This window comes from Physella acuta, unplaced genomic scaffold, assembly GCF_028476545.2.
Source record: "Physella acuta isolate Inbredline_101_S28 unplaced genomic scaffold, ASM2847654v3 ptg000281l, whole genome shotgun sequence".
Lineage (NCBI taxonomy): Eukaryota > Metazoa > Mollusca > Gastropoda > Physidae > Physella > Physella acuta.
The window spans coordinates 420,001-446,661 of NW_026731800.1; the positions used below are offsets into that span (position 1 = coordinate 420,001).

The following is a 26,661-nucleotide window of genomic DNA, read 5'->3' on the forward strand; positions in this document are numbered from 1 at the left end:
CCCCTAAACCGACTGGATTCCTTACGCTCCAAAACCGGCTGGATTCCGTACGCCCCTAAATCGGCTGGGTATCGTCTTGAATCAGTCTTTTCTTGGTACATAGGCGGACAAAACTGCTGGTCCTCTTGATGAACGTGGGTTTTCCATGGGCCAAATCCTCATTTGTGTTAGCTCATTAGATAAAACAAGTACATTGTCCAGCCGACCAATCAACACGTGCTGGGCTCGTATTTCCTTGTTCTTACAACATCACTTGTGCCGAGTGGCCCACCGTTACCAAGAAACAGATCTAGCTTGCCCAGAAAACAATTGAGAAGAGTAAGAGGATCCGGCGGATGGGATAAAATCAGACGCGTGGAGTTATCGTTCTTGCTTCAGACGCGTGGAGTTATAGTTCTTGCTTCAGACGCGTGGAGTTATCGTTCTTGTTGTCACCAACACACGGAAGGTTGACGAGATAGCGAAACTTCCGGGTTCAAATTACGTCACTAATTCAACTATTTTAAGCTGATTATCTTGTCAAGTTTACTACCATACGTTAAGTTGATCATCGTACGTTAAGATGATTATCATACGTTTTTGACAATCATACTTTAAGTGGAAGAAACATCTATTTTTTTGTATAGCGTGATGATTACTTCAAGGTTGAAATTAAAAGAGTAGCTACTGATGTGAAACGGCTTTGAAGTTGGTGGTAGGTGTGGTAGTTCAGAGGGTACAGTCTCGGCTACCAATGGTATGTCCAGCTACTCATCAGGTGACACGTGCCTGGCTACCTATCTAAAGAGCTGCCTCTAACTATGAAACAGGTAGCAGTAACAGGGCTAATTAGTCATGTGATTGAGCATGAACAGTATTAATTGGATACATACTATCAACAATGATTGCTCGATGATAAGGGGTAAAGGCTATATTTTTGTTGAGACTTGGGTCTTCGTCAGGAAAAATACCCAATTTATAAAATATCATTTATGGATGCTAGATGGATTTTTATATACATGTACATGTGTAATGCTTCTATATCATAAAGGCTAGTTTAAACTTATCCTTGTATAGTGTTCTAATTGTAATTCCTGGTTACTTTATTTTTGCATCAAAAATTTTAATAAATTTATTATTCAGGCTACGAAATAAAGAAAAAATATTGTTTGGTGGTTGTATTCACATTTTGTTTTGTTTCTTGAAGGTTTTTTTTTTTTTTATAAAAAGTGTTTTTTTTTTTTCAAGTGCGCAGTAAATCTTGTGAGAGAATGTGCGTGGAAATTTTAGAAGCTGATGAAGACGAAGGTGGAGGGGATTACGTCGATACTTTGGGGGGTGGGGTGGGTGGTGAGTACACTTTAGGTGCATTAGCTCGGGAGGTAGGGATGATAAGAATAGTTTACCTGTGCTTGACCTTGTCTTTGCCCTTGGCCGAGATGATAAAGACGACGATGAGGATGAGGCTGACTTGTACACACTCGGGGCGTGGTAACCCAGGGGGCCGCTGGGGTAGTGTTCCGCCCCCATGTACGACGGGTAGGTGGGCACGGGGTGGGCGGTGTGGCCCGACCCGTGGTGATGGGATCCCAAAAAACTGGCCAGACCCTCGGGCCCGGACGACTCGAGCTTGAGCGAGGACTTGTACTCGCTGGAGCTGTACCCTTCTGACTGGGATCCGATCCCGATGTTGGTATTGTTCGTGATGGTGCTGCTGTTCGTGCCAGCGGTGGCGATGCTGCTGCTGATGCTGTTGTTGCCAGGCAACGTGCTGTTGTTGTTGTTGTTATTGTTGTTGTTGGTCTCCGGGGTGACGTCTTTGGGCGGGGTCGGCGGGAAGGAGACCAGCGATGACGTCACGATGGCCGAGGAGGCCGGGTGGACGGGGAGGGACGAGTGTCCCCCGGGGTGGGAGATGGACTTGGAGGCGAAGGTCGGGCCCATCCAGCCGGAGTGCGCGTGTGGGACCATGGACTTGGAGGTGTCGGGGATCCAGGGGTGGAGGTGGCCGTGGAAGTGGGGTCGACACATCTGGGAGCCGCCGCTGACTGTGAGCGAGAAACCAGAAAAACACATTAGCACCTTTTTAAAAAACACATTTAAAAACATATACAATTACATACAATCAGTATGGAAGAAAGAAAGAATGAATGTGTAAAAGCTAAATGAGGAATTAAAACTTCTTTTTTTTTAATATTAAAAAGTATAATCAGCACATACACATTTAAAAAGTAATTCGTATGATTAAAAATATTATGAATTAATTATACATCTTTAAATACAAATACACTTTTTAAATTATATTAAATAGAGGTGATATTCAAGCAAAAATTATAATTAACGAAATAATGAATAAATAAACTATTTGTGTAGCAGTCTTATAGGAGTAGTTTGCTTCTATCTCAATCAAAAGCAAGAAAAATGATAATTATTGCAGTCTTTTCCAAACATGACTAGACCTAGATCCCACGTTTTTTACTCTATAGTGTTAACCACTTCAAAAGTTGAACTAATTAAATCTTCCCCTCAAATCACTAATTAAACATCTCACTTAAGCAACTAATGAATTAAAACCTATTTGCTAATGTCTTCCCCTTCTTCCACCGCCGCCCCACCTCATCCCCGGGGGTAGAATGAGGTGGAACGGGTCGGAGGATTGAATTTGATTCGTCACGCCTCATTGGATGCGGCTTGGGTTGATTAAAAAAATGTTTTGCCATCAGGGGCGGCAAGCGAGGATTGTTTTCTCGGCCAACTGACTGGAGCAGACGACGACACGCTGATAAAAATCGTTGGCAAGATGGCGCCCCTGTTTATTTTTATCAACCAATCACGACGCAGAGTTTTAAAGCACGTGACATTTTATTTTTGCTCCACCAGCTCGTGGTGGAGAAATCGGAGTGAGATGTTCAGATGTTTTGGACATGCAAGATGTGTTGATGTTTTTGGACAGTGTGATGTTGTTATGTTTACGTTTTAAGTTCACCTATTGTAACTGCATTTAAAAAAAAAAATAATGAAAAAAAAAAAAAAAAAACCAACCCAAAGCTTACTCCACCATTTAAATTTGTTAGCTAGGGGTCGGCCATAAATGACGTCAAACTATGTGAACCATTTTTACCTTCCCCCCCACCCCGTGATCTCACACTCGTCACAAAAATGTCGTCACACATCGTCACAAAAATGTCGTCACATATTGTCACCCAAGCACGAACCCACAACCAGAAGTGTGACGTCACTTATAGACTCTAACAAATAGAAATGACCAGCGCCTAAAATAAATCAAATCAAATCTGAACTTTGACCTAAGCTACGTGTCGTCACGTGAATAAAATGGCGTTTATTTACTTCCCTTCTCGGGAAAATGTAAAACTAAAACTGCAATTGTTTTAATATTTAAAAAAATATTCCCTGACTTAAAACAAGCCATTACAGAATAAGGCAACACATGTTTCACAACAAAATGATGTCGGTCCCAGCAAACCTTGACTAAATGAACCCAGAAAGTACCAAACATGTTGTACAAGACTTCACGGTACCTACACATACTCGGTCTAGACTCTGGCCCCAAAACTCCCCACTCAGATAACTATTGTACAAGGTGCTTGCTACGACAAAGACAAGTGTACAGTTTGTATACAATATTACACCAGTTGAATGAATTTCCATTGTTGACACATTAGAACGAAGAAGAAGAAATATTTCCCTACATTATGTTATTGATTTAAAAAAAAAACAAATTGTATGTAAAAAAACAAATTGTAAGTAAAAATTATTTAAATGTAGTCATCCATACTTCATGCAGTACGTTGGTCGCGTGCTGGGCTACAACCAGAACTACTACACTACAAATGTAGCGAGTTTATTATGAGCAGTAGAGCGACATTTGTCTTTCCTTTGATAACTATTTTGTTTGATCAGATATACAAGATGAAGAAGTGTTGGCTAATTTTATGCATGAGCGACCACCGCGAACCGGCTGGTGTAATATTAATAATGGGGCGCGAGTATGGCTGCGACCTATTTCTTATAGCTGTGAGTACGCCCCAACTGTGGGCGCGAGTATGGCTGCGACCTATTTCTTATAGCTGTGAGTACGTCTCAGCTGCGGGGCACCACAGACCCGTGTATGTTGTGACGCGACACTTGCTGACAACCTGGCACGCCAGCACGTTAGCTGCTTTGCCAGATTTTTTTCTCACCCCATTTCCGGGTTGTCGTCACGTGATCTATAGTTTCCTCCCCTTGCTAATCGGCTGTTAATGATAAACTTTACCCACGTTTACTTGCTGGGGTAAAAGTTTTTCAAATTTTCATCTGGCTATATAACACCGGTATATACAAGAGTATACAGCAAAATACTGAAATATACCGTGGTAATCAACACCACCACTGCTATATAAATCATCAACTAAATTATCTGGAATTTCCGCCGTGACATATATTTTGCCACACTGAGGGGTTAATATAACTACACTGTATAGTATACAACCCAACATAAATACATTCAATCCCCCCCCCCACCCCTTTGGGTTAATTGATTTATAATAGTTTATCTAACTAGATGCCTCTTGCTGTACATAATATACACAAATATATTATTAGAAAATATGAAACTGTCACATAGCCCATATGTATGGTCGTAAGTTAGCTTTACGTTTCGCCCCCATACAAATTGACCATTTACTTCCCCATAGCGTCGACCATACATTTTACCATACATCTAGCCTAACATAGTTGACCCTTTCCTTCGCCTACCCATTTCTAACCAACCAACAAACTACAAACAACTCACTCTCTCTCTCTCTCTCTCTCTCTGCTCGCCTAGGCGCATGCGTTGAATTTGTTTTGAAAACGATATCGAGAAATGCGATAGTTGTTTTTAATGATTTCATATCGGACCTTATCAATATTTCTGTTTTATTTTTGCAGTTGAAGGTCAAACAAACCAGCCTTATCTCCCCTGGGTATGGTTATTGAACTGGTTTAGTGCCACTGATAGTTTTATTTTTTATTTGTTGGTGGAAAAATAATTGGTAGCATAATTTAAACAAAAAAATAATTAAAAATAATATTAATCTGTATCTAATGCATGCTTACATTGTAGAATTAATATTACATTAATGTTCCAGTTTATATAATGTAAATGGTACAATGAATATATAACAATTGTAATTACAATTTGATAGTGAGCCTAGTTATTATATTTGTCTAACTGGAAGGGTAATTGGTCCATCTGTAATAAGTAAGTGGCCAAGTTAATTTTATGTAATTGGCCACGCTAATATTATGTAATTTTCCCCAGGTAATATGGTGTAATTCACTCAGCTTATAATGCCTTCTGCTCAGCTAAACAGGAAAAAGAATGCGAGAAGATAAAAAAAAAAAAAAAACTTTCGTTAAGAATGAAAAAAATGACATGGTTGGGAAACAAAAGAAAAAGTGTCTGGGAGGGGAGGGGGGTGTCTTGGAGGTTGTGGGTTAGATGGGGGGGGGGAGGTCTGGGAGAGTGTGGGTTAGATGGGGGGGGGAAGCAGGGACTATTTAAATCACCAACGTAATGGGAGATAAACACCGCTGGCCTGCGCTGCTCTTGTTTGTAAATTCTAGACTTGATTGGCCGTGTCTGTATGTATGTGTGTCTGTCTGTATGTGTGTCTGTCTGTGTGCGTTTCTCCCCGGCCGGTACGTACGTGTGTACGCATACAGTGACGCCATAAATAAAACCGTATGCGGTTCGCCCGGCCCGGCACACCCGGTAGATTTGTTTTTATTCTCGTTGTAGATTCAGCTATTTTATTTCGTTTCTTTTTTTATTTTTGCTCCAAGTTTTAAGTTTTTGATCAACTTGTTGAAGCAGTGTGCGAGTGAGGACTTTCATATTTTATTTATATTCGTAATTTTACGGTATTTGGTGTACTTCAAGTATAATGAGCCGCATTTGCCGAAAAGTGAAAAGTATAACTTATCCACATTTGCCGAAAAGTAAAAAAAAATATAACTTGTATTTTTGCCCAAAAGGTAATAAATACAACTTGTCTAAATTTTCCCACGCTACATTCGCCGAATTATGACAAATTACAATTTTATCAAAATTCCTAGTTTCAACAAATCTGTAAATACTTAACAATTAAAAGTTAAGCCGAAAATTGAACGACAATTCTCTAAAACAACCAGGCTATTGTAAACCCATTCTTACTAGACTTTGAATTTGTACATTAAAAAACGCGTCACCAAAACAAGCAAGACAAATTTGGACCAAGAGCTGAACTTTTATCAGCTAGGAAAGAAAGAGTTCTGACTTTTCCGTTTGAATGGTTTGAATATCCGGATAGTTCCGTAGCAAGGTTTCCGTATATCCGAGTTGTCGGTGCACGAAGGTTCCTCAAGTGGCCAGTATTTGAGAACAACTTAGGATAGATGGCCAAGTAAATATTGGCCAATTGTGCAGGAAAAAAAGATGAAGACTATAATTTCATTAATGAGAACAAATAGCTCGAGCGAGCGCAAACAAGGTGGTCTGGCTGTAAGGGCGGCTGGCACTAGACCCTCGGGGTGGTAGTGGGGTGGGGTGGGGGGGGGGGGGTAGATCTCTGGGTGGTGTCTGGCACTAGACCCTAGGGGTGGTAGTGGGGTGGGGTGGGGGGGGGGTAGACCTCAGGGTGGTGTCTGGCACTAAACCTACGGGGTGGTATTTTGGTAGTGGGGGGTGATAGACCTCAGGGTGGTGTATGGCACTAGACCTACGGGGTGGTAGTGGGGGGTGATAGACCTCAGGGTGGTGTAGGGCACTAGACCTACGGGGTGGTAGTGGGGGGGGGGGTAGACCTCAGGGTGGTGTATGGCACTAGATCTACGAGGTGGTAGTGGGGGGGGGGTAGATCTCAGTGTGGAGGGATGGTACTAGACCCTCGGGGTGGTAGTGGGGGTGGTATAGCTAGGGCATGTAGTTGTTGGGTGGCGCTCAGACCTGCTTACAACTGGCTGAACACTTGGGCCAACTGAACCATCTAGATAAGAATTTTATTAGATAAATAAATCAACATTAAGAAAGATGTCAACACGGCGGTACAAAAAACTTAATAAGGAAGTCTTGAGATTGAGATTCTAAGCGAAGCAGAAAAGGTAATTTATTTTTCTCAGTTTTCAATGCTTTATACATGCCTAGAACCATGTTGAGCTTGGTTCGATATATTGGGGATTTTAAACCATCAATTATATTAGAGTGTATGAACATCAGGGTTAAGGGGGTCAATGAACAGGGAGGGGGTCTGCAGAAGGGGTGTGGAGGGGGGGGGGCGTGCAGTGGGATCTATAACATGGTGTTCGAGACGAGGAAACGTGAGCCGCTTCCACGTTTGTTTACTCACATTCAGCGACGAGAAGACACCGCCTGGCTAGCGGTAGGATCCGCTTGGCTAGGAGGGAGACGTGGCGCCGTTTGGCGCGCGACGGCAGACGGCTGGGCTTTCGTTTGCCAGACTGCTCTAATCTGTGTTTTTACAAATTTCTATTTTTTTTTTTTTACTTTTTTTTTTATGTGTGCGCAAAAGAACCCTCTTTTTCCCTTCAAAAAAATAAAAAAGTACCACCCCCTCGAATCGAGAAACGAACCCTTGACAGTTCAGATGTCGTCGTTAGCTCACTCAAAAAACTGTTTAGTAGACATCACGCCATATGTGGTGCCGAGCGTAGGCTACACGGACAGTTCCCAGCTAAATCACGTGATACCCAAATAGCCAGCAGCAGTGAAGATCGTTTTTTCGGTCAGATATATATATATATATATATATATATATATATATATATATATATATATATATATATATATATATATATATATATATATATATATATATATATCCATATTTCAACAATGCCGGATGTAGTGGGGTTAAAAGGGCTAACATCGCCAGTGGTCAAAGAGTTAAGTCTCGAGCAATGCTCCTGGTACTTAAGGTATGAACCAGCTCGCTGCTCGGTCGAGGGTCTAAATGCATGCTCGCGACTAACTCAACTACATAGAAAGAAAGGGGGGCATGGCGGCGGGTTACACCATGTGTGTGTGGTGGGAGGGGGGTGTACTTAGACCTGGCTTGAGCAAATTTTTCTCCTTCTTAAGCCAAAATGTTCTCCGGATTCCTAATTGGGCTGCTGTCTTTACGGATCTGACTAATTACGCGGAGGGGGGGGGGGGGGGGGGGCGGGGGGTGCCAGCGAGGGCGTCATGTAGGATGGGTGGCAGGCGGTGTTGACGTGGTGTGGGGTGCCAGAGAGGGCGTCAAGGCCTGATGGGTGGCGGGCGGTGCAGGTATGGTGGGGGTGGTGGGGGAGGGGGGGGGGGGTAGTACACTGCACGGAGCTATTCTGAAATCGTAACTCAATATGGCTGTATCTACAAATATTCATTAAGAGAAGCAGAGAACCAGGTAGACAGGAGAAATGTACACCTGTCTCTGATACACCTGCAAGGCTACATGTATTAAGCACACCTGCATTTCTCCAAGCCTTCTGGAGCCACGGCTGGAATTTTTACATGACGAGAATAGTTAAGGGGGGGGGGGTTCTGTAAGTTAAAAGCCTTGACCTTCGTATCGCTGGCCTGTGTGACCTTGGGTCAAGGTCTTAAACAACCGGCTGAACTCCTGCCCAGTGGTCAATCGTTTGATTTAAATTAATGCCACTAAAAAGCTCATGTAATTAATTATGGTTCCTCATTATTTTACTACACTAAGCACAGTGGTACATTAATCATGGTGCTACGCCAAGCATAGAAGCCTAAAAAAAATAATGTATTGTGGCAATTGTATTATGGCTTAGTATTAGGTTTTATGGTGGCATCTATTATGAATATTAGTATGATTATGCATGTCACAAATTTGACATTTTTCTATTACTGTGCTGAGGATTATCGCGAAAACGTTTAGTCCTAAATCCTTTATGAACAATAATCTTACCCCCCCCCCCCCACACACACATGCACACCAAAAAGAAGAAAGAAAAAAAAACAGAATTTTCTTCATGTAAATTTCCAACCATAGATCTCAACAGCAACCCCCGGATTTAAACCCTTGCCTTCAGTTCCTAGCCTTAAACGTCCAGCTGTTTAGCGAGACATTACTCACACCTACTGCCTGTACTTAACCCTCGATTTAAAATAAAACCAACATTAGGTTTTTTTCATAACGTAACATTTTATGCTGTAATTAACTATAAGGTACCACAGTCTATCCAACCTGTGGTCAATCAACCGTAACCAGGTGTTTCTGATCATCCGTGACCACGTGACCCCCACGATTATCCCGTGTGTCCAAACAATTACCCCCGGTCATCCATAATAATCCAAACGTCCCACCCATGACACAATATGTCATTGCCACACACTCGTGTGTGTATGTGTGTGTATGTGTGTGTATGTGTGTGTATGTGTGTATGTGTGTGTATGTGTGTGTATGTGTGTGTGTGTATGTGTGTATTTGTGTGTATGTGTGTGTATGTGTGTGTATGTGTGTATGTGTGTTCAATGCAAGTAAAACAAAACCTCTATGTTAATTAGTGCACCGTGTCATTACGCACAGTATGGGGTCATTCAACGCCCCTGACTTCCTACAAGTCGTCATCTTCTTTATCTAACCATCAATAGTGGCTCATTTCCTCCGCCCCCTATCTGCCTCCATTAGCATAATTAAAAAAACTTATTTAAATTTTCAGTGACTTGCACGAAAAAATAATCAGCTCGTTTTTATAATGTGTTACCACGTGGTTATAGGCTAACGTCATACCTAACTTTAATCTAAACACTAACCAAGCCATTAACTACTTTAACTATTTATAGCTATCCTCTATTCGTATTCCAGCTTATTCTAATACAGGTCTGGCGTAGTTAGTATGGAAAAAACCCATATTTCTCCATCTCTTTTCTTCGTTATACTTATAAAGACCTAGTTTTAAAAAAGCGTTTTATGATTATTCTGTCAATTAAACACATTTTTTAACGAAACACCGACGTTCCTAGAATTCAGCCTTGGTAGTTGAATTTACACAACTTGCCGAATAAAAAGTAATTAATTTTTTATTTCTTTTTTTTTTCGTTTGACTGCTTTTCGACGCAAGAAACTGGTTGAGGCGCAGCAGTCTCAAGGTTAACCGAAGCGATACAGACCAACGCACACACAGATACGCAAACAAGATATTGTCACAAGAGTTAGGGCCCCTCTGTATAGCTTGTAACACATCGAAGCCGTAATGGGTTTCTAAAGATCCTGGTGCTAACACAAGGAAGGAAGTAGTGTCTGGGGGAGGGTTAATTCAATTAATTCAAATTAATTTTACGTTCCTAGAAGGAGATTTCCGTCTGAATTATTTTGAGATGATCGCTCGACTTTATTTTAAGTAGTGGGCGATTCCAGAATTTTGAAACAAACACACACCTATTTATTCGTTTATTTATGTGTGTGTATTTGAATTTATTGGCATACACATAATTTGATGATGTCAAGTTTTTATTTTTTTAAAAGGTGAAATTGGTAATTTTAATATCATTTGTTTTATTTTGTACGATTCACTTTCTGTTTTTTGAACAGCAAGATACGGTTTATTTAAAGACATTCTTGTATAAAATTGGTTAATATTTCATGAATAAACTATAAATTAACTTTATTTGGGTCTTTTGATTATATTGTTTAAAAATGTGTTTTGTATTGACCAAAAATAACGTGATCAGGTGATCAAAATATACGTTTAGTATGTAAAGAGTAAGTACTATACGCTCTATTTACGGACTAAAAACCAGAATATACATTCCATATATGGAATGGTGGCAAATTTCTTGGTGACTCTCAAAAGGCATTGACTCTCGGCAACTCTCTGACTCGAACAGCGCGGAGTCAGCGACTTCGAATGAGTGACTCTGTGACTCAGTACGCTGACGCTAACAGGGACCAAGTCTGCACTAGTAAAGCGTTAAACCTGATTGGTGGAAACTGGTTGTCATGGGTGACATAAGTCATTGATGGTAATCAGCGACAGATGTGGGCACTGCATGGAGCCGACCCATGATGCGTTCTCGTTAGCTGGTGTACGGGTTGGTGTGTACTTGTGTGTGTGTGTGGGTGTGTGTGTGTGGGTGTGTATGTGGCCTTGTGCAAGTGTTTGTGTTTGAGTGTGTGTTGGGGGGGGGGGGGGGTGTATGTGCTTGTGTGTGTGTGTTGGCGTGTGAATGTGTTTATGTGTGTTTATTTGTTTGGGTGTGTGTGTGTGAATTTATATGTTCATTGATTCTGTCCCGTGTCTTACTGTACCCTATGTCTCACTGTACCCGTGTCTTACTGTACTATGTGTCTTAATGTACCCCATGTCTTATTGTACCTGTGTCTTATTGTACGCTGTGTCTTATGTACGCAGTGTCGTCTTACTGTAACCGTGTCTTACTGTACCCTGTGTGTTATGTACCCTGTGTCTTACTGTACCATGTGTCTTACTGTACCCTGTGTAGTGTGTCTTATTGTATCCGTGTCTTACTGTACCCTGTGTCTTATGTACCCTGTGTCTTACTGTACCCTGTGTCTTACTGTACCCTGTGTCTTATGTACCCTGTGTCTTACTGTACCCTGTGTCTTACTGTAACCCGTGTCTTACAATACAGTGAATAATTTAGCCATACCTAACCATACAGTGTATCCCCTTCTATGTTTGTTAGCGTGTGTATTGCTACACCCGTACATAACTTTGTGTATTATTCTGTAGCCTATATTATTTTATATGTGTCAATGCTACAGTATTTTAATACCCCTGTGTATCCGTGTACGACTGCACCAATATATTACTCTGTATTATTTTATGTGTATTATATAGCTATTATTACATATTATCCCTAATATAAGTCAGTCGTTTGACATATGTTATTAAAATATGCGCACTATACTCGTCAAACTGAATATTAACGAATAATAAAAAAAACAAATTTGATTTCCCCCCCCCCCCCCTCCCTCCTCTCCACCATTTTTTTTTTTGCCTGATACCACGTGCGACCCCTCCATTGTAATTCCACTTCCTGCAAGACCAATGCATATCCGGTTCAAGATAAGATTTTGGTGTCTCCATAATTCTATCAGTTCCACCGTTAATCCGCCACATCTTACAATCCTCTAATCTAGTTTATCTGTTACAAAAAGCGTATCATCGATTTTTCCCCCTACAAAGATATTTTATATGCGCTGGTAACTGTATGTCTGACATGCACCATATGTATGCTAAATGACAGACAACACAGTGCTAACAACGTGCATGACAGTTACATGCCCGGCGTGTATATAAAACACATATTTATTGTTAATCAAAAAATTACCGGGTGCTTTCAAAAGTAGAATATGCATGCGACGTATAAAGCTAACACAAATTATTGCTACAGTGAAGGCTGAAAAAGGCACTAATGTAACTTCAATGCTAAATTTTGTTTTCAGTATTGACATTTGAAATGGAATATTTTACGGAAACATTTGCGGTTGGTATATTAAATATTCGTTTTTTTTTTGCCGGGTTATTTTTATGTTACAATGCCTCTTTGTGGGTTAGTTAAAAAACAAAACAATTTATAATGATCAAGTCCTGTAACAAATGTTTGACCTATTTCTAACGCACCGATGTTTTTCAAATTTTCCGTATAAATTCAATTCTGAAGGCAATACAAGAATATTTAATCAAATAAAATGTTGAATAAGTCATTATAGATTCTTAATGCGTTGGTCGCAAAATTTGTGGAAAGATCTCTAGAGCGACTCTGTTTGTTTTGCTGTTTTTCTTTTTCTAAAAGCTAAGACAAAAGTTTTGTGTACATTGTTATGCTTTATTTGTATTTTAGTTTGTAAACAACATAATTTAGTTTGTTGAAAACTACCTTTAGTTTTATCTTTTGCAATATGCAATCGTCACGATGATTTAATTAAGGTTTAGTTTTGTGGTGATTGCAATAACTAAATGACATCTAATAAAATTTAAACTAGTTCTAAATCATAATTTTAAATGTAAGAAAAAATCTTAAATCGAAATACTTGATCTGAAATCTTAAAAAAAAACAACAAAAAAAAAAACAACACAGCAACCCTAAATTGAAAAAGCATATAAATTAACCAAACTGTAAATAAATCTTAACCTATTCCTAAACCCAAAGGCAAAGGTCCATGTATATGGTATTTTGTTTGTTCTCTTAGTACTAGGAAGTGGGGATAATTATCTCACTCAACTTTGACCATGTACGTAGCAAACACGACAAACACCACCACCACAACCAACAACAGCACAGACAACAGCTGTACAGCCAACATCAACACAGCCAACAACACAGTCAGCAACATCACAACCAACAACAAGAACACTGTGAGCAACATCACAACCTACAACAACAGCACAGTCAACAACAGCTCAACCAACAATACCACAACCAACAACATCACAACCAACATCACCACAACCAACAACAGCACAGTAACAACAGCACAATCAACAGCACCACAACCAACAAAACCACAGTCAACAACAGCACAACCAAAAACAGCACAGTCAACACTACAACCAACAACAGCGCAGTTGTGATACAATATCGCGATCCACACTGGGACAGTTTCACAGACTTCAACAAGCCAAAACCGAACCTTATGAAACTAGACACCAGCGCTGAACAAAGGCCAATACGGTAGACTACATTCAGCGGGTAGCTGTACTCGGTGCTGTGGGTACACACTTCCGGGCAGACTTCAATCACACTATATTTATACATACATACATATATATATATATATATATATATATATATATATATATATATATATATATATATATATATATATATATATATATATATATATATATATATATATATATATATATATATATAGGGCCTTTATAAAATAAAAGAACAATTCTTCTGGGGTTGAGTGCCCCCCCCCCCAATCTACACACAATAAGTATGCCTAGGCCTTTAAGGTCATTAACCTACTAAACACATAACAAATCTAGCAGCCTAAAAATCAATCTATGTAAAGAGCATTTTAACTTTAACTATCCCCCCCCCCCCCTTTGAATGGTATCACGTGATCACATTCCTCTAATCCTTTCTCTCCCTCCTCCTACCCTCCCTCCCAGCCACATAATTAAACCTCCCCTCTGTTTACCCATTTGTTGGTCTGTTTACCACTGTAATGGCGACAGTAAACATTTGTTTACCGCGTGCAACCCTGTTTGTTACACGCGATGGCCCAGGGGCGTAGCTAGGGTTCAGCGTGGGGTGGTAGTGGAGGTTCTGCTGCGGTGACACGCTATATACACAACTGTAAACAGTGCCGGTAAAAATTCGCCACGAGCCAAGGGTAGCTAATCATAGGCGGAAAAAACAATTGGAAAACAAACGTGTACATAAAAAAAAAACAACTAAAATAAATACATTTAAACGTAGGGCACATAAAAATGTAAGTTTAAGTTGAAGAACCAACACTAAAATAAAAAATAAAAACAGCAAAATTACACAAACCTTTACACGTAGGACACATACAATTTAATTTTAAATTTTAAAAAATCCCACATAGGCCTCCACGAATCAACACCTAAGATTACACACACCTATGAACGTTATGCACACAAACATAACCTAACCTTAACCAACCTGCCAAACCCCCCCCCCCCCCCCCCCCCCACAAACCTGTCCTCAAACCACCCGACTGACCGTCCCACAAATCTTTGCTCCAGCGGTCTCCGAACCCCACCCCAACCAAAAGTCAACCCACATTGTCGACTCTTTAAAAATACTTCTAGAATCAAACATTCAACACGGAGCTGACTAAAAAAAAAAATTCTTGACCAAACAATGTATTACCGTTTGTTAAGTGTTCAGTGCGGTAATTAATGCGGAATTATTGGAAAAGTTTAATTTAAAATCTATAATTCCCGGTAACTTCTATGTTCCTTGTTTAGTATTGATTTGTTTAATATCCTGCTCAAATAAAAATAATATTTTATTCACTTAATTTCTAAAATACGCCTGTTAATTATGATCTGTTTAATAACATTATTTTTATTCTTACTTCAAGAAATTCATAAATATTTGGACGATTTTTTTTTGTTAGATTAGTTTATTTTTTTTAACTAATCAACGTGTCCTCTAATTAATGATACAAGATTATTTTCTATAAGAAAATTATTTTATACTTTTAAAAAAAGTAACAATTAGTCTTGTTATGGGTGTGCCCATTTTATCTCTATGTTGTCTATGCTATTTGATTCCATGTAATGTCATATGTGTTTAGTCATTCTGTGTCGAATGTGCACAAAAAGTGCCATGTGCTGTGTATGTGCATTAACTAGTCCATACTTTATGTGTTTTGTTTCCCATTCGTTGATTGTGTTTCATTCCACCATGTTATATGTGTGTTCATTTCCCCCTTACCCCTATGTTATGTGTCTGTGTTGAATTCTCCCTCAATCGAATGTTATTATGTTGAACTCACCCACACCCCCATGTTATATGTGTGTTATATTTTCCCCCACCCCGATGTTATATATGTGTGTAAAAGTCTCCCACACCCTCATGTTATTTGAGTGTTATATTCTCTCCACCCCTCATGTTTAATGTGTTATATTCTCCCCCACCCCTCATGTTTAATGTGTTATATTCTCCCCCACCCCTCATGTTTAATGTGTTATATTCTCCCCCACCCCCCCCCCCCCCAATGTTTTATGTGTTATATTCTCCCCCACCCCTCATGTTTAATGTGTTATATTCTCCCCCACCCCTCATGTTTAATGTGTTATATTCTCCCCCACCTCTCATGTTTAATGTGTTATATTCTCCCCCACCCCCCCCCAATGTTTTATATGTTATATTCTCCCCCGCCCCTCATGTTTAATGTGTTATATTCTCCCCACCCCTCATGTTTTATGTGTTATATTCTCCCCCACCCCTCGTGTTTTATGTGTTATATTCTCCCCCACTCCCCCTCCCAATGTTTTATATGTTATATTCTCCCCCGCCCCTCATGTTTAATGTGTTATATTCTCCCCACCCCTCATGTTTAATGTGTTATATTCTCCCCACCCCTAATGTTTTATGTGTTATATTCTCCCCCACCCCTTTACCCCACCGCTATATTGCCCCATCAGGGACAGGGACACACCCAAGAACAAAAAACTGCATGACATGAGTTCACATGAATAATTAACGGTTCGGTTAACCGACCCGTCCTCCCTGGGGAGTTTCTACCTTTTGTCCTTTTGTTTACCGCGATCTTAGTTTATTTTTCGATCCGTTTGTACTGATTCTAGCTGAGCGTTTAGCATTTACTGCTTTGTTTCTCATCATTGGTTGTATGCTTCACGTCTTTTATCGTTTACTTAGTGCTTCCGTATATTTATTTTATCGTTTACTTGGTGCTTCTTAATATATTTTTTATCGTTTATCATATGCTTTGTGATATATTTTTACCGTTTTCTTATAATTTCTTCAAATATTTTTTACCATTTTCATTGTACTACTTGATATATGTTTTGTTTCATACTAAGTGCTTCTTGAAAAACATGTTATCGTTTACTTAGTGCTTCTTCGAATAATTTTTTTCTTTGTAATTCTTTATTTTGTTCTCATAAACCGAGTGCCTCGCCTGTATCGGCACCGTGTTCTTGTTTGTTTTATAACATATATAGCGTATACATATTTCAACAATGCCGGATGTCGTGGGGTTAAAAGGGCTAACATCGCTAGTGGTCAAAGAGTTAAGTCTCGAGCAATGCTCCTGGTGCTTAAGGTATGAACCAGCTCGCTGCTCGGTCGAGGGTCTAAATGCATGCTCGCGACTAACTCAATTACATAGCAAGAAAGGATATAGTCTATATTATATACGTAAATTGCTCTACTACTTATATTTCAAGTTGGACGGGCTTCACTACGATCATCAACACGAAGGGGGAAAAAAATATGACTATAATTTTTAATGGACAATTTTATGTAAATTTCTTCAAGCGGGGTGGAAACCTAATACGTCTGTGTGGGGTACGGTATCATACGATGGTGGTGGATTTTTTTGTTTCGTTTGGTAGTTGGGGCATTATAAGAATCTTTGTTTTGTTCGGTAGTTGGGGCATTTTTTGAGAACATTTGTTTTGTTCGGTAGTTGGGGCATTATGTGAGAACATTTGTTTTGTTCGGTAGTTGGGGCATTATGTGAGAACATTTGTTTTGTTCGGTAATTGGGGCATTATTTGAGAATTTTGGTTTTGTTCTGTAGTTGGGGCATTATTTGAGAACATTTGTTTTGTTCGGTAGTTGGGGCATTATGTGAGAACTTTTGTTTTGTTCGGTAGTTGGGGCATTATGTGAGAATTTTTGTTTTGTTCGGTAGTTGGGGCATTATTTGGGAATCTTTGTTTTGTTTGGTAGTTGGGGCATTATTTGAGAATTTTTGTTTTGTTCGGTAGTTGGGGCATTATTTGAGAATTTTTGTTTTGTTCAGTAGTTGGGGTATTATTTGAGAATTTTTGTTTTTTTTAGTGAGTGGAGCATATAGTGGATTTTGTATTTTGTTCGATAGCAAATAGTTAGGATTTTTGTTTTGTTCGGTGGTTGGAGCTTTATGTGGAATTTTTTGTGGCTTGTTTGGTAGTTGGAGCATTGTGTGGAAATCTTTGTTTTATTCGGTGGTTGGAGCATTATTTAGAATATTTACTATTCGGTGGAAAGGAAAATTTGTGATTGTGTTGGATGGGTTGTGGGAATGAATGAAATATATTTTGTTCGACATTTGAAGCAATGGTTGCTTTCTTCGTGTTATAAGACCAATGTACACCAAGTTCAACAGACCGGCCAAACCAGTGGCCACACAAAGCCTTACCGTGAGATGGCCTGTATCCGTGCATGGCCCGGGCCGGGGACGAGTAGTAACCGGACATGACGTGGCTGTTGTTGTTGTCCAGCGAGGGCGGGAAGAAGTCACTTATATCCTCAGGGGGGAACATGGAGGGCGCCGGGGGCTCGAACCCGCCCATCCTGGACGAGTCGCCCGGGTGGCCGAACCAGGCGGACGAGTGGTGCTGCTCGGCCGCCATAGCCATGCTCATGCCGCTGTTTGTGTAGTACGTGATGCCGGTGGGGGGTGGTCACGTGGTCGCCGCTGTGGACGCCGGGCTTTCGCCGAGGGGGGTCAGCACCGTGGGGGTGAGTCGGGGTCTGGTGTAGAACTCAGGGGGGTCAGGTTTTTGTAGAAACACTGGGGTCGTGGTTGATTGGGAGATATCCGCTCAAGGAAATAGAAATTTTGTTTTTGTTTTGTTTTTACTGCTCGTATTTACACAGGCCTGGTGCCCTGTTGCCAGACTAGCAGGCAGGTCAGATCCATGGGCGAAAGGTCTTCTGTAATCCTGTGGTATCAGGTCGTAGGTCCTGTGCAGGGTTAAAGGTCAGTTCATATAAAATAATCCACGGCGGCTAGGGGGTTGTAGGTCCAAGCTGGTGTATCAAGCCGCGGGTGTATAAAGTAGTCCCGCGAACCCCAGATGCTGGTAGGTACACAACTCACGAAGGTCAAAGGTTAACGATGTTGTTGTTAAGTACCGTAACGATGTGCTGTTAGATTATAAGGATGTTTGTATACAAATACATCAGCTGAAATAAAAATTGAATACAAATTATTTACATTTTAATAACACACACATACACATACACACGCACGCACGCACGCACGCACACACACACACAAACACACACACACACACACACATATATATATATATATATATATATATATATATATATATATATATATATATATATATATATATATATATATATATATATATAATCGGATAAAAGGCTTCAAATTAGTTAAAGATTCAAAGCAAAAATAAATTATGTTTTATTTATAAAATCGTATTTCACGAATGTATTTGAATGTAAACACTTAATTGTGTAATTGCAATAACTCCATGTATAACATCAAAGTGCTAGAGTAGAATTGCCGGCCGGTCTTTTTTGCTTCTAACTTTGTCTGGGAGGGGAAGTTATTGTAGGGGGGGGGGGGGGTGAGTAAAGGGAATTGGTAGAGGCTTGTTAAGTCTAGAAAGAAGATTAGCTTTAATATGATACGTCAAGTTTTAGGTAGAAATTTAGTTTAAATGAGAATTTTAGTTTTAAAATGTGTAAAACGGTGTAGAATCGGCCAAGGTATGCGTCTGTAGCTAGCCAGTGTTGTCTAAATTATGAATGGTTCGTGTTTTGATCTAGAACTGATTTCAGAAGAAACAAACCTAGTTATAGCATTGGCAGTAGTCAAGTAGACCCGTATACTACATAGGACCGTATGTGCATGTTCTAAAAAAAAAATATTGTGAAAAAAAGTTTCTGAATTAACGGGACTCAGCTAACTAACAAAACATTCTGTGACCATGTTTTATATGTTAAGGTTAATTGGGTTTCATAACTGAGAGTAGTTTTTACTTAACGTTGAAATGTGTTCTAAAAATTATTAGTTTAATTTTGTTACATAACGTTGATAGTCAAGTTTTACATAGAGACGAGATTTACATAAAGCTGAGTTTTGTTAAGTAAAGTTAAATTTTGTTAATGAATTTTAATTTTATTAATGAATTTGAATTATATTTCGTGAATTTGAATTTTGTTACATGTAGCTACTACAATTTAAACAGCTAAAGAAAAACGTATGATTTTCGTCCTGGTATTATCAACCCTTTTTTAAAAATAGTTTCTTTTAAAACTTTTGGTTTCGCTGTCCTTTGATTAGCTACACATTGATTAGCCCCGCATCGATTGTCTTTCTTTATGAGTCAATTCTTTGCCAATTGAACTATTGTTGATTCTAGTCAATAGCGGTTCCGTAGTTGAATTATTTTAAAATTAGCTGCTGAATGATTGATGAAGGGAAATATCGACAATATTTCAACGATGATCACACAACAGAGCAGCAGCTATGGTTAGTGTTTAAAATTAAATTGAATCGAAGATTGGGTTAAGGTGCTGCTAAACGTATTGGTTACGGCTAAGGATAGGTTTAGGGTTTGGTAACGATATTTGAGTTTGGTGATCTGGTTTAGGGTTTGATAATTTGATATATATGTATAAATAGATTAAATAATCAATTTAATTACCAATGCACCATGCAATAGGTAAGTACTCAGTTAATTGCTTAAACAATACTTTGCGAAATAAAACAAAAATAAAACATCTAACCAACTGTTTATAAATCATACCCTAAAATGGTTACCTAACCAGATATTTATTAAACAATTGATAATTCTTAGTTCACATTTTTAAAATTAATTTAAAAAAAAATATTTTCATGGACGACTAGTCTGTTATACTTACACATACATTATAGTAAATTCTACATTACATAAATGTTTTAAATAATGACCAAAGTGTCGCGCTGTTGTAAGTGGCTGTCATTGAGATGTTCGCTCATTGAAGCTCAACTACAAACGGACTCAAAACAGTTCACAAATACCAGAATTACATTTCTACCCAAGCTCTTTGTCAACACAACAACGGAAAATAAATGGTGAACATAGTTTTGTTGAATACTCATTTCCAAAAAAAAAAATACTTTAAAGCTAATTATCTCTTGTAATTTATTATTTAGAAGATTTTTTTTTCATTTTTTCAAGTGATCGCGTTTGTTCCGTACACAATGCGCGCTTAGTTTTGAATTCACCGCAAAGTTTTAAAGAATGCGTAAACATGTTTGTTCGTAGGTTTGTATAGCCGTATGCATTTCATATTCTGTGTGTATGGGTGTCGTATGTCATGCTGTGTGGTAGTTGTGTTGTGTGTTAAGTTGTGTGGGTCATGCAGTGTCAGATCGAATGTCAGGATACATGTCATATTGAATGTTATGCTGAATGTCATGTTGAATGCCATGCTGTATTTCATTCTGAATGTCATGAATTTATATTTCATTCTAAGTGTCATGACTTCATATGACATGCTGAATGTCATATTTTCTGCTATGGACTCCACAACCTCAACCCCCAAATTGTTTATTTTGAAATCTTTTACCATCTACTGCAGTAAAAAAAAACATCGCCCATAAGGACACACCCTTGAAACATTATTACAACAGCCCATCTATTGGGATAGCCGTAGCGCGACAGTTCTAATAAAAACTATACCACAGTTAAGTCAAACTAAGTATTTTTTCTTGTATATTGTGGTCCCACTTAATTAGGCGGGGAAAACCCCAATCACTACGGTAACCATTACTACTCAGTAGTTAACACTAACTATAAAACTTAAATAATAGAATTAATTCAGTAGTTAACCCTAACTATAAAACTTAAATAATAGAATTAATTCAGTAGTTAACCCTAACTATAAACCTTAAATAATAGAATTAATTCAGTAGTTAACCCTAACTATAAAACTTAAATAATAGAATTAATTCAGTAGTTAACCCTAACTATAAACCTTAAATAATAGAATTAATTCAGTAGTTAACCCTAACTATAAACCTTAAATAATAGAATTAATTCAGTAGTTAACCCTAACTATAAAACTTAAATAATAGAATTAATTCAGTAGTTAACCCTAACTATAAAACTTAAATAATAGAATTAATTCAGTAGTTAACCTAACTATAAACCTTAAATAATAGAATTAATTCAGTAGTTAACCCTAACTATAAACCTTAAATAATAGAATTAATTCAGTAGTTAATCCCAACTATAAACCTTAAATAACAGAATTAATTACATCAGTAGCTACTAACTATAAACACTAAATACAACAATGATCACTTTTTAACCCTTACTGTAATCCGTGACAACACAACAACCATCTAAAGCTGCTAAACCTAACGCTAACGGGTTTTAAATAACTTCAGTTTGCAACACAAGCAAAAATAACAAACCCTTAAACTTAACCGAGAAATATAACAAGTAAATGTTAGAGTTTGGTAAGGTAAAAGAAGTTATGTAAAAAATATAGCCCTAACACAATAATTTTTAAATTGTTTTTCAACCATTATCACCATTGTTATCCACTCCATTACAACTGCTAGAATAATAATTCGAATTATTTTAATATTCGCGTTCATTTTACATGATAACTAGATTTCGCGTATTTTGTTATTCAACGAGATATCATAAGATTAAAAAAAAAAGAATCATGAAAAATATTTTTTTGTTTATTTACAAACCTGAGTTAAAAAATAAATCCAAATGTAAGTTGAAAAAACCTCCAAAATAATGTTCGTAGAGAAATCCAATATTGTAGGAACTCAGTGCCAGATGTATACTAGTAGCGAGAGTACTGTCCGCGTGTTAAGTAGTGTGTAAACACGGTAGATGTGACTACAGCGCCGATGTGTGGGTAGAGGAGTTCTACGATAGCGCCTATCATCGACCTCAACTTGTCCATGACAACATTTTCACATAGGAGTAACTGCTTCAAGTGCCGCTATTAGCAGAGCTCGTAGCGGGCGGTGGAGGGGTGGGGGAAAGAGGGAGAGGGGAGGGGGGAGGTTTCGGAGAAAAAAAATTTCTCATCTCTATACTCCCCTTCAATAAACGGCTGGCGCCAACGTGACTGGCTGTTACAGACGGCGCTGGCTTGAAAACAACTGTTCCAGCCAATCAGCGCGGGCGTTACAAAAAGAACGCGATCGCCGAGCGGCGTCCAACGAGGGATCTCGCGCGTCCTCGGTGAAATTTCTACCTGTCAATCATCAAACAGGAACACGTCACGTTGCAGTGGTACAATTCTCTTTCGCGTGAAGTGCTATCGATCAGGGTTAGCCCCGCCCACAAAAGGGGCGGGGTTTAGAGGGGGTTTCGCGTGAAGGTGTCAAGTTGTGTAAACATCATAGGTCTGATAAAGTCGGACCTTACCCTTAGCGTGTCAGCCGTCTCGAGTCAAATACGACCAGAAGTATGGAAGATCAAACTGTCATTACAATTAAAAATCACAGAAATAAAAAAAAAACGCGGGTAGAAAGAAAACGGTTAAGCTCAGCCCACGGAGGGGGATATTGAGACGTCAATTTCAACACGTGATGCTATCCTACTGGTCACTACCGGTCACTGCAACTGACCTCTCGGCTTGACCGCGGTCACTCAGACACGCTGTTGGTTTATCGTATTACGGACCGTTCGATTCTTGACAGCAGAATACACTTCACGTTTAAAAAGCGAGTTTTACTGTCAGTGTTTAGCATGGTTGTACGTAGCCATATATAATTTAAGCATCTGTCTAGTAGTCATATGACCATATAGCTCTAGTAACACAGTCGTATAGCTTATGTGTGTTACTGTTCAGTTATGTAAGGGTATGCTTTCTAACCAGGGGGGCTAAACCATACCACTTGTTGTCAACTGTTAACCATGACAAATTGATTATCCGTTTCACCTTGATGAGTTATCTGTAGTGGACTAGTTATTAGTGCGTCGTTAACCAGTTAGTATAATGATGTTGGTGACTTTTTAGATGACCAACTAGTGTATGCTTCTGTTGACCTACTTGTTTAGATGGCAGTTTGTAAATGCGTATGCTGATCTACTTTTAGATTACCAATTAGTATATACATGCGACTGACCTACTTGTCTAAAAGGACTAATTAGTATATGCATGTGACTGACCTACTTATCTGGATGACCAGTTAGTATATGCATGTGGCTGACCTACTTGTTTAGATGATATATGACTGACCTACTTGTCTAGATGACCAGTTAGTATATGCATGTGACTGACCTACTTGTTTAGATGATATGTGGCTGACCTACTTGTCTAGATGGCCAGCTAGTATATATATGTGGCTGACCTACTTGTTTAGATGATATGTGACTGACCTACTTGTCTACATAACCAGTTAGTATATGCATGTGGCTGACCTACTTGTTTAGATGATATGTGACTGACCTACTTACTTTCTGTATTTGAATGGCCAGTTATTTTAAGCATGTCACCGACCAGTTACTATAAGTGTGGCATACCCTTGCAGTCTACGTCAGACGGATCTTGCCTTGACCATAACCGTGACATACATATTATGTCAGGTTCCCTGACCTACATATGTTAGGATCCGTGACATACAAATGGTAGGCGGGGGGGGGGGGGGGGACTGGGGAAGTGCACATATTTTATAACAGGAAAAGGGGAGTAAAAGTTTTTCGCGTAGTGTTATATCTTGTTATACGGGGTAGGGTGAGGTAGCTCTGGAATTTAATATGGTGACACACCAAACTCACACTTGTTTCTTGTACCACCCAGTAGCTTATCATGCTTTATCGCTGTTTCATGCTTTATCGCTGTTTCATGCTTGCTTTATCGCTGTTTCATGCTTTATCGCTGTTTCATGCTTTATCGTTGTTTCATGCTTTATCGCTGTTTCTAATTATTTTCTCACTAATGGAGCGATCTCCATACATATATAAATAAACACCATCTGTAGTGTCTATGTTTGACTATGTATGTATGTGTGTATGTATGTGAGGGCGATGCTTGTATGTAAGACGGACGCAGGCTAGAACATGTTCTTCGGGCCTACCATGGTGGTGTTCTTTGGCAACATATCCACCTCACAATGGACATTTGACGTGTACACATGTTCGGAATGTCTTGCCATTGCTTAAACTTGTGTAGTCCTGGACGACAGGAGACGGTCAGTGTTGGATCTTATCCAGATATGCGCCGCAACTATTGCAAAAAGTGCATTTCTTGTTGTCTAGACATTTGAATATTAAAACCTTAGGGTTAGGGTTGGGGTTGGGGCTAAATATACCAAAATACAGACTTTTTCATGCAAGTCCCAATTTCATTCTCTTCAATAAAATCGTTAAGTTCAAGTTTTAATTAAAAAAAAAAAATTGGGGGGGGGGGGGGGGGGGGGGGGGGCAAAGCTTAACTTTTTGGCTGGGGTTTATGCAGACAAAATCCTCAAGTTTACTGTATACCTAGCCATTACAGACACATGGGATGATCTTTGAGATGATCTGTTAGACCGTCATCGATCGATGGGCCGGTGAGTGGACATGAAGGGAGAAAATAATTTAGTACAGGACGGAGATAATATAAACATCCAACCACAGTCTACGTAATATCTCTGTTCATGTGGACTTCACGTTAATATATGCAGGGCGATACTAGTTTCATGGGACCTCTATGCTCATACATAATAGCCAACATAACACCACAGCCAACATAACACCACAGTCAACATAACACCACAGCCAACATAACACCACAGCCAACATAACACCACAGCCAACATGATACCACAGTCAACATAACACCAAAGCCAACATAACACCACAGCCAACATAACACCACAGCCAACATAACACCACAGCCAACATAACACCACAGCCAACATAACACCACAACCAACATAACACCACAGTCAACATAACACCACAGCCAACATAACACCACAGCCAATATAACACCACAGCCAACATAACACCACAGCCAATATAACACCACAGCCAACATAACACCACAACCAACCTAACACCACAGCCAACATAACACCACAACCAACATAACACCACAGCCAACATAACACCACAGCCAACATAACACCACAGCCAACATAACACCACAGCCAACATAACACCACAGTCAACATAACACCACAGCCAACATAACACCACACCACAGCCAACATAACACCACAGCCAACATAACACCACAGCCAACATGATACCACAGTCAACATAACAACAAAGCCAACATAACACCACAGCCAACATAACACCACAGCCAACCTAACACCACAACCAACCTAACACCACAGCCAACCTAACACCACAGCCAACATAACACCATAGCCAACATAACACCACAGTCAACATAACACCACAACCAACATAACACCACAACCAACCTAACACCACAGCCAACATAACACCACAGCCAACATAACACCACAACCAACATAACACCATAGCCAACATAACACCACAACCAACATAACACCACAGCCAACATAACACCAAAGCCAACATAACACCACAGCCAACATAACACCACAGCCAACATGATACCACAGTCAACATAACACCACAACCAACATAACACCATAGCCAACCTAACCCCACAGCCAACATAACACCACAGCCAACCTAACACCACAACCAACCTAACACCACAGCCAACCTAACACCACAGCCAACATAACACCATAGCCAACATAACACCACAGTCAACATAACACCACAACCAACATAACACCACAACCAACCTAACACCACAGCCAACATAACACCACAGCCAACATAACACCACAACCAACATAACACCATAGCCAACATAACACCACAACCAACATAACACCAAAGCCAACATAACACCACAGCCAACATAACACCACAGCCAACATGATACCACAGTCAACATAACACCACAACCAACATAACACCATAGCCAACCTAACCCCACAGCCAACATAACACCACAGCCAACCTAACACCACAACCAACCTAACACCACAGCCAACCTAACACCACAGCCAACATAACACCATAGCCAACATAACACCACAGTCAACATAACACCACAACCAACATAACACCACAACCAACCTAACACCACAGCCAACATAACACCACAGCCAACATAACACCACAACCAACATAACACCATAGCCAACATAACACCACAACCAACATAACACCAAAGCCAACATAACACCACAG

At 39.4% G+C, this 26,661-nt stretch overlaps 1 protein-coding gene across 1 annotated transcript in view; it reads right to left on the reverse strand.

Moving 5' to 3' along the window:
• Positions 1 to 22,415, reverse strand: part of LOC131939494 (GATA-binding factor 3) — a 51,870-nt gene extending 29,455 nt beyond the window's left edge. Inside the window, exons 1-3 of the mRNA XM_059297821.1 lie at positions 22,167 to 22,415; positions 17,853 to 18,622; positions 1,386 to 2,027 (exon numbers count right to left, since the gene is read on the reverse strand). Coding sequence (XP_059153804.1) covers positions 1,386 to 2,027; positions 17,853 to 18,078 — 868 coding nt within the window. The 5' untranslated portion in view covers positions 18,079 to 18,622; positions 22,167 to 22,415. The remainder of the gene's footprint in view (positions 1 to 1,385; positions 2,028 to 17,852; positions 18,623 to 22,166) is intronic.
• Between the last annotated feature and the right edge of the window lie 4,246 nt (positions 22,416 to 26,661).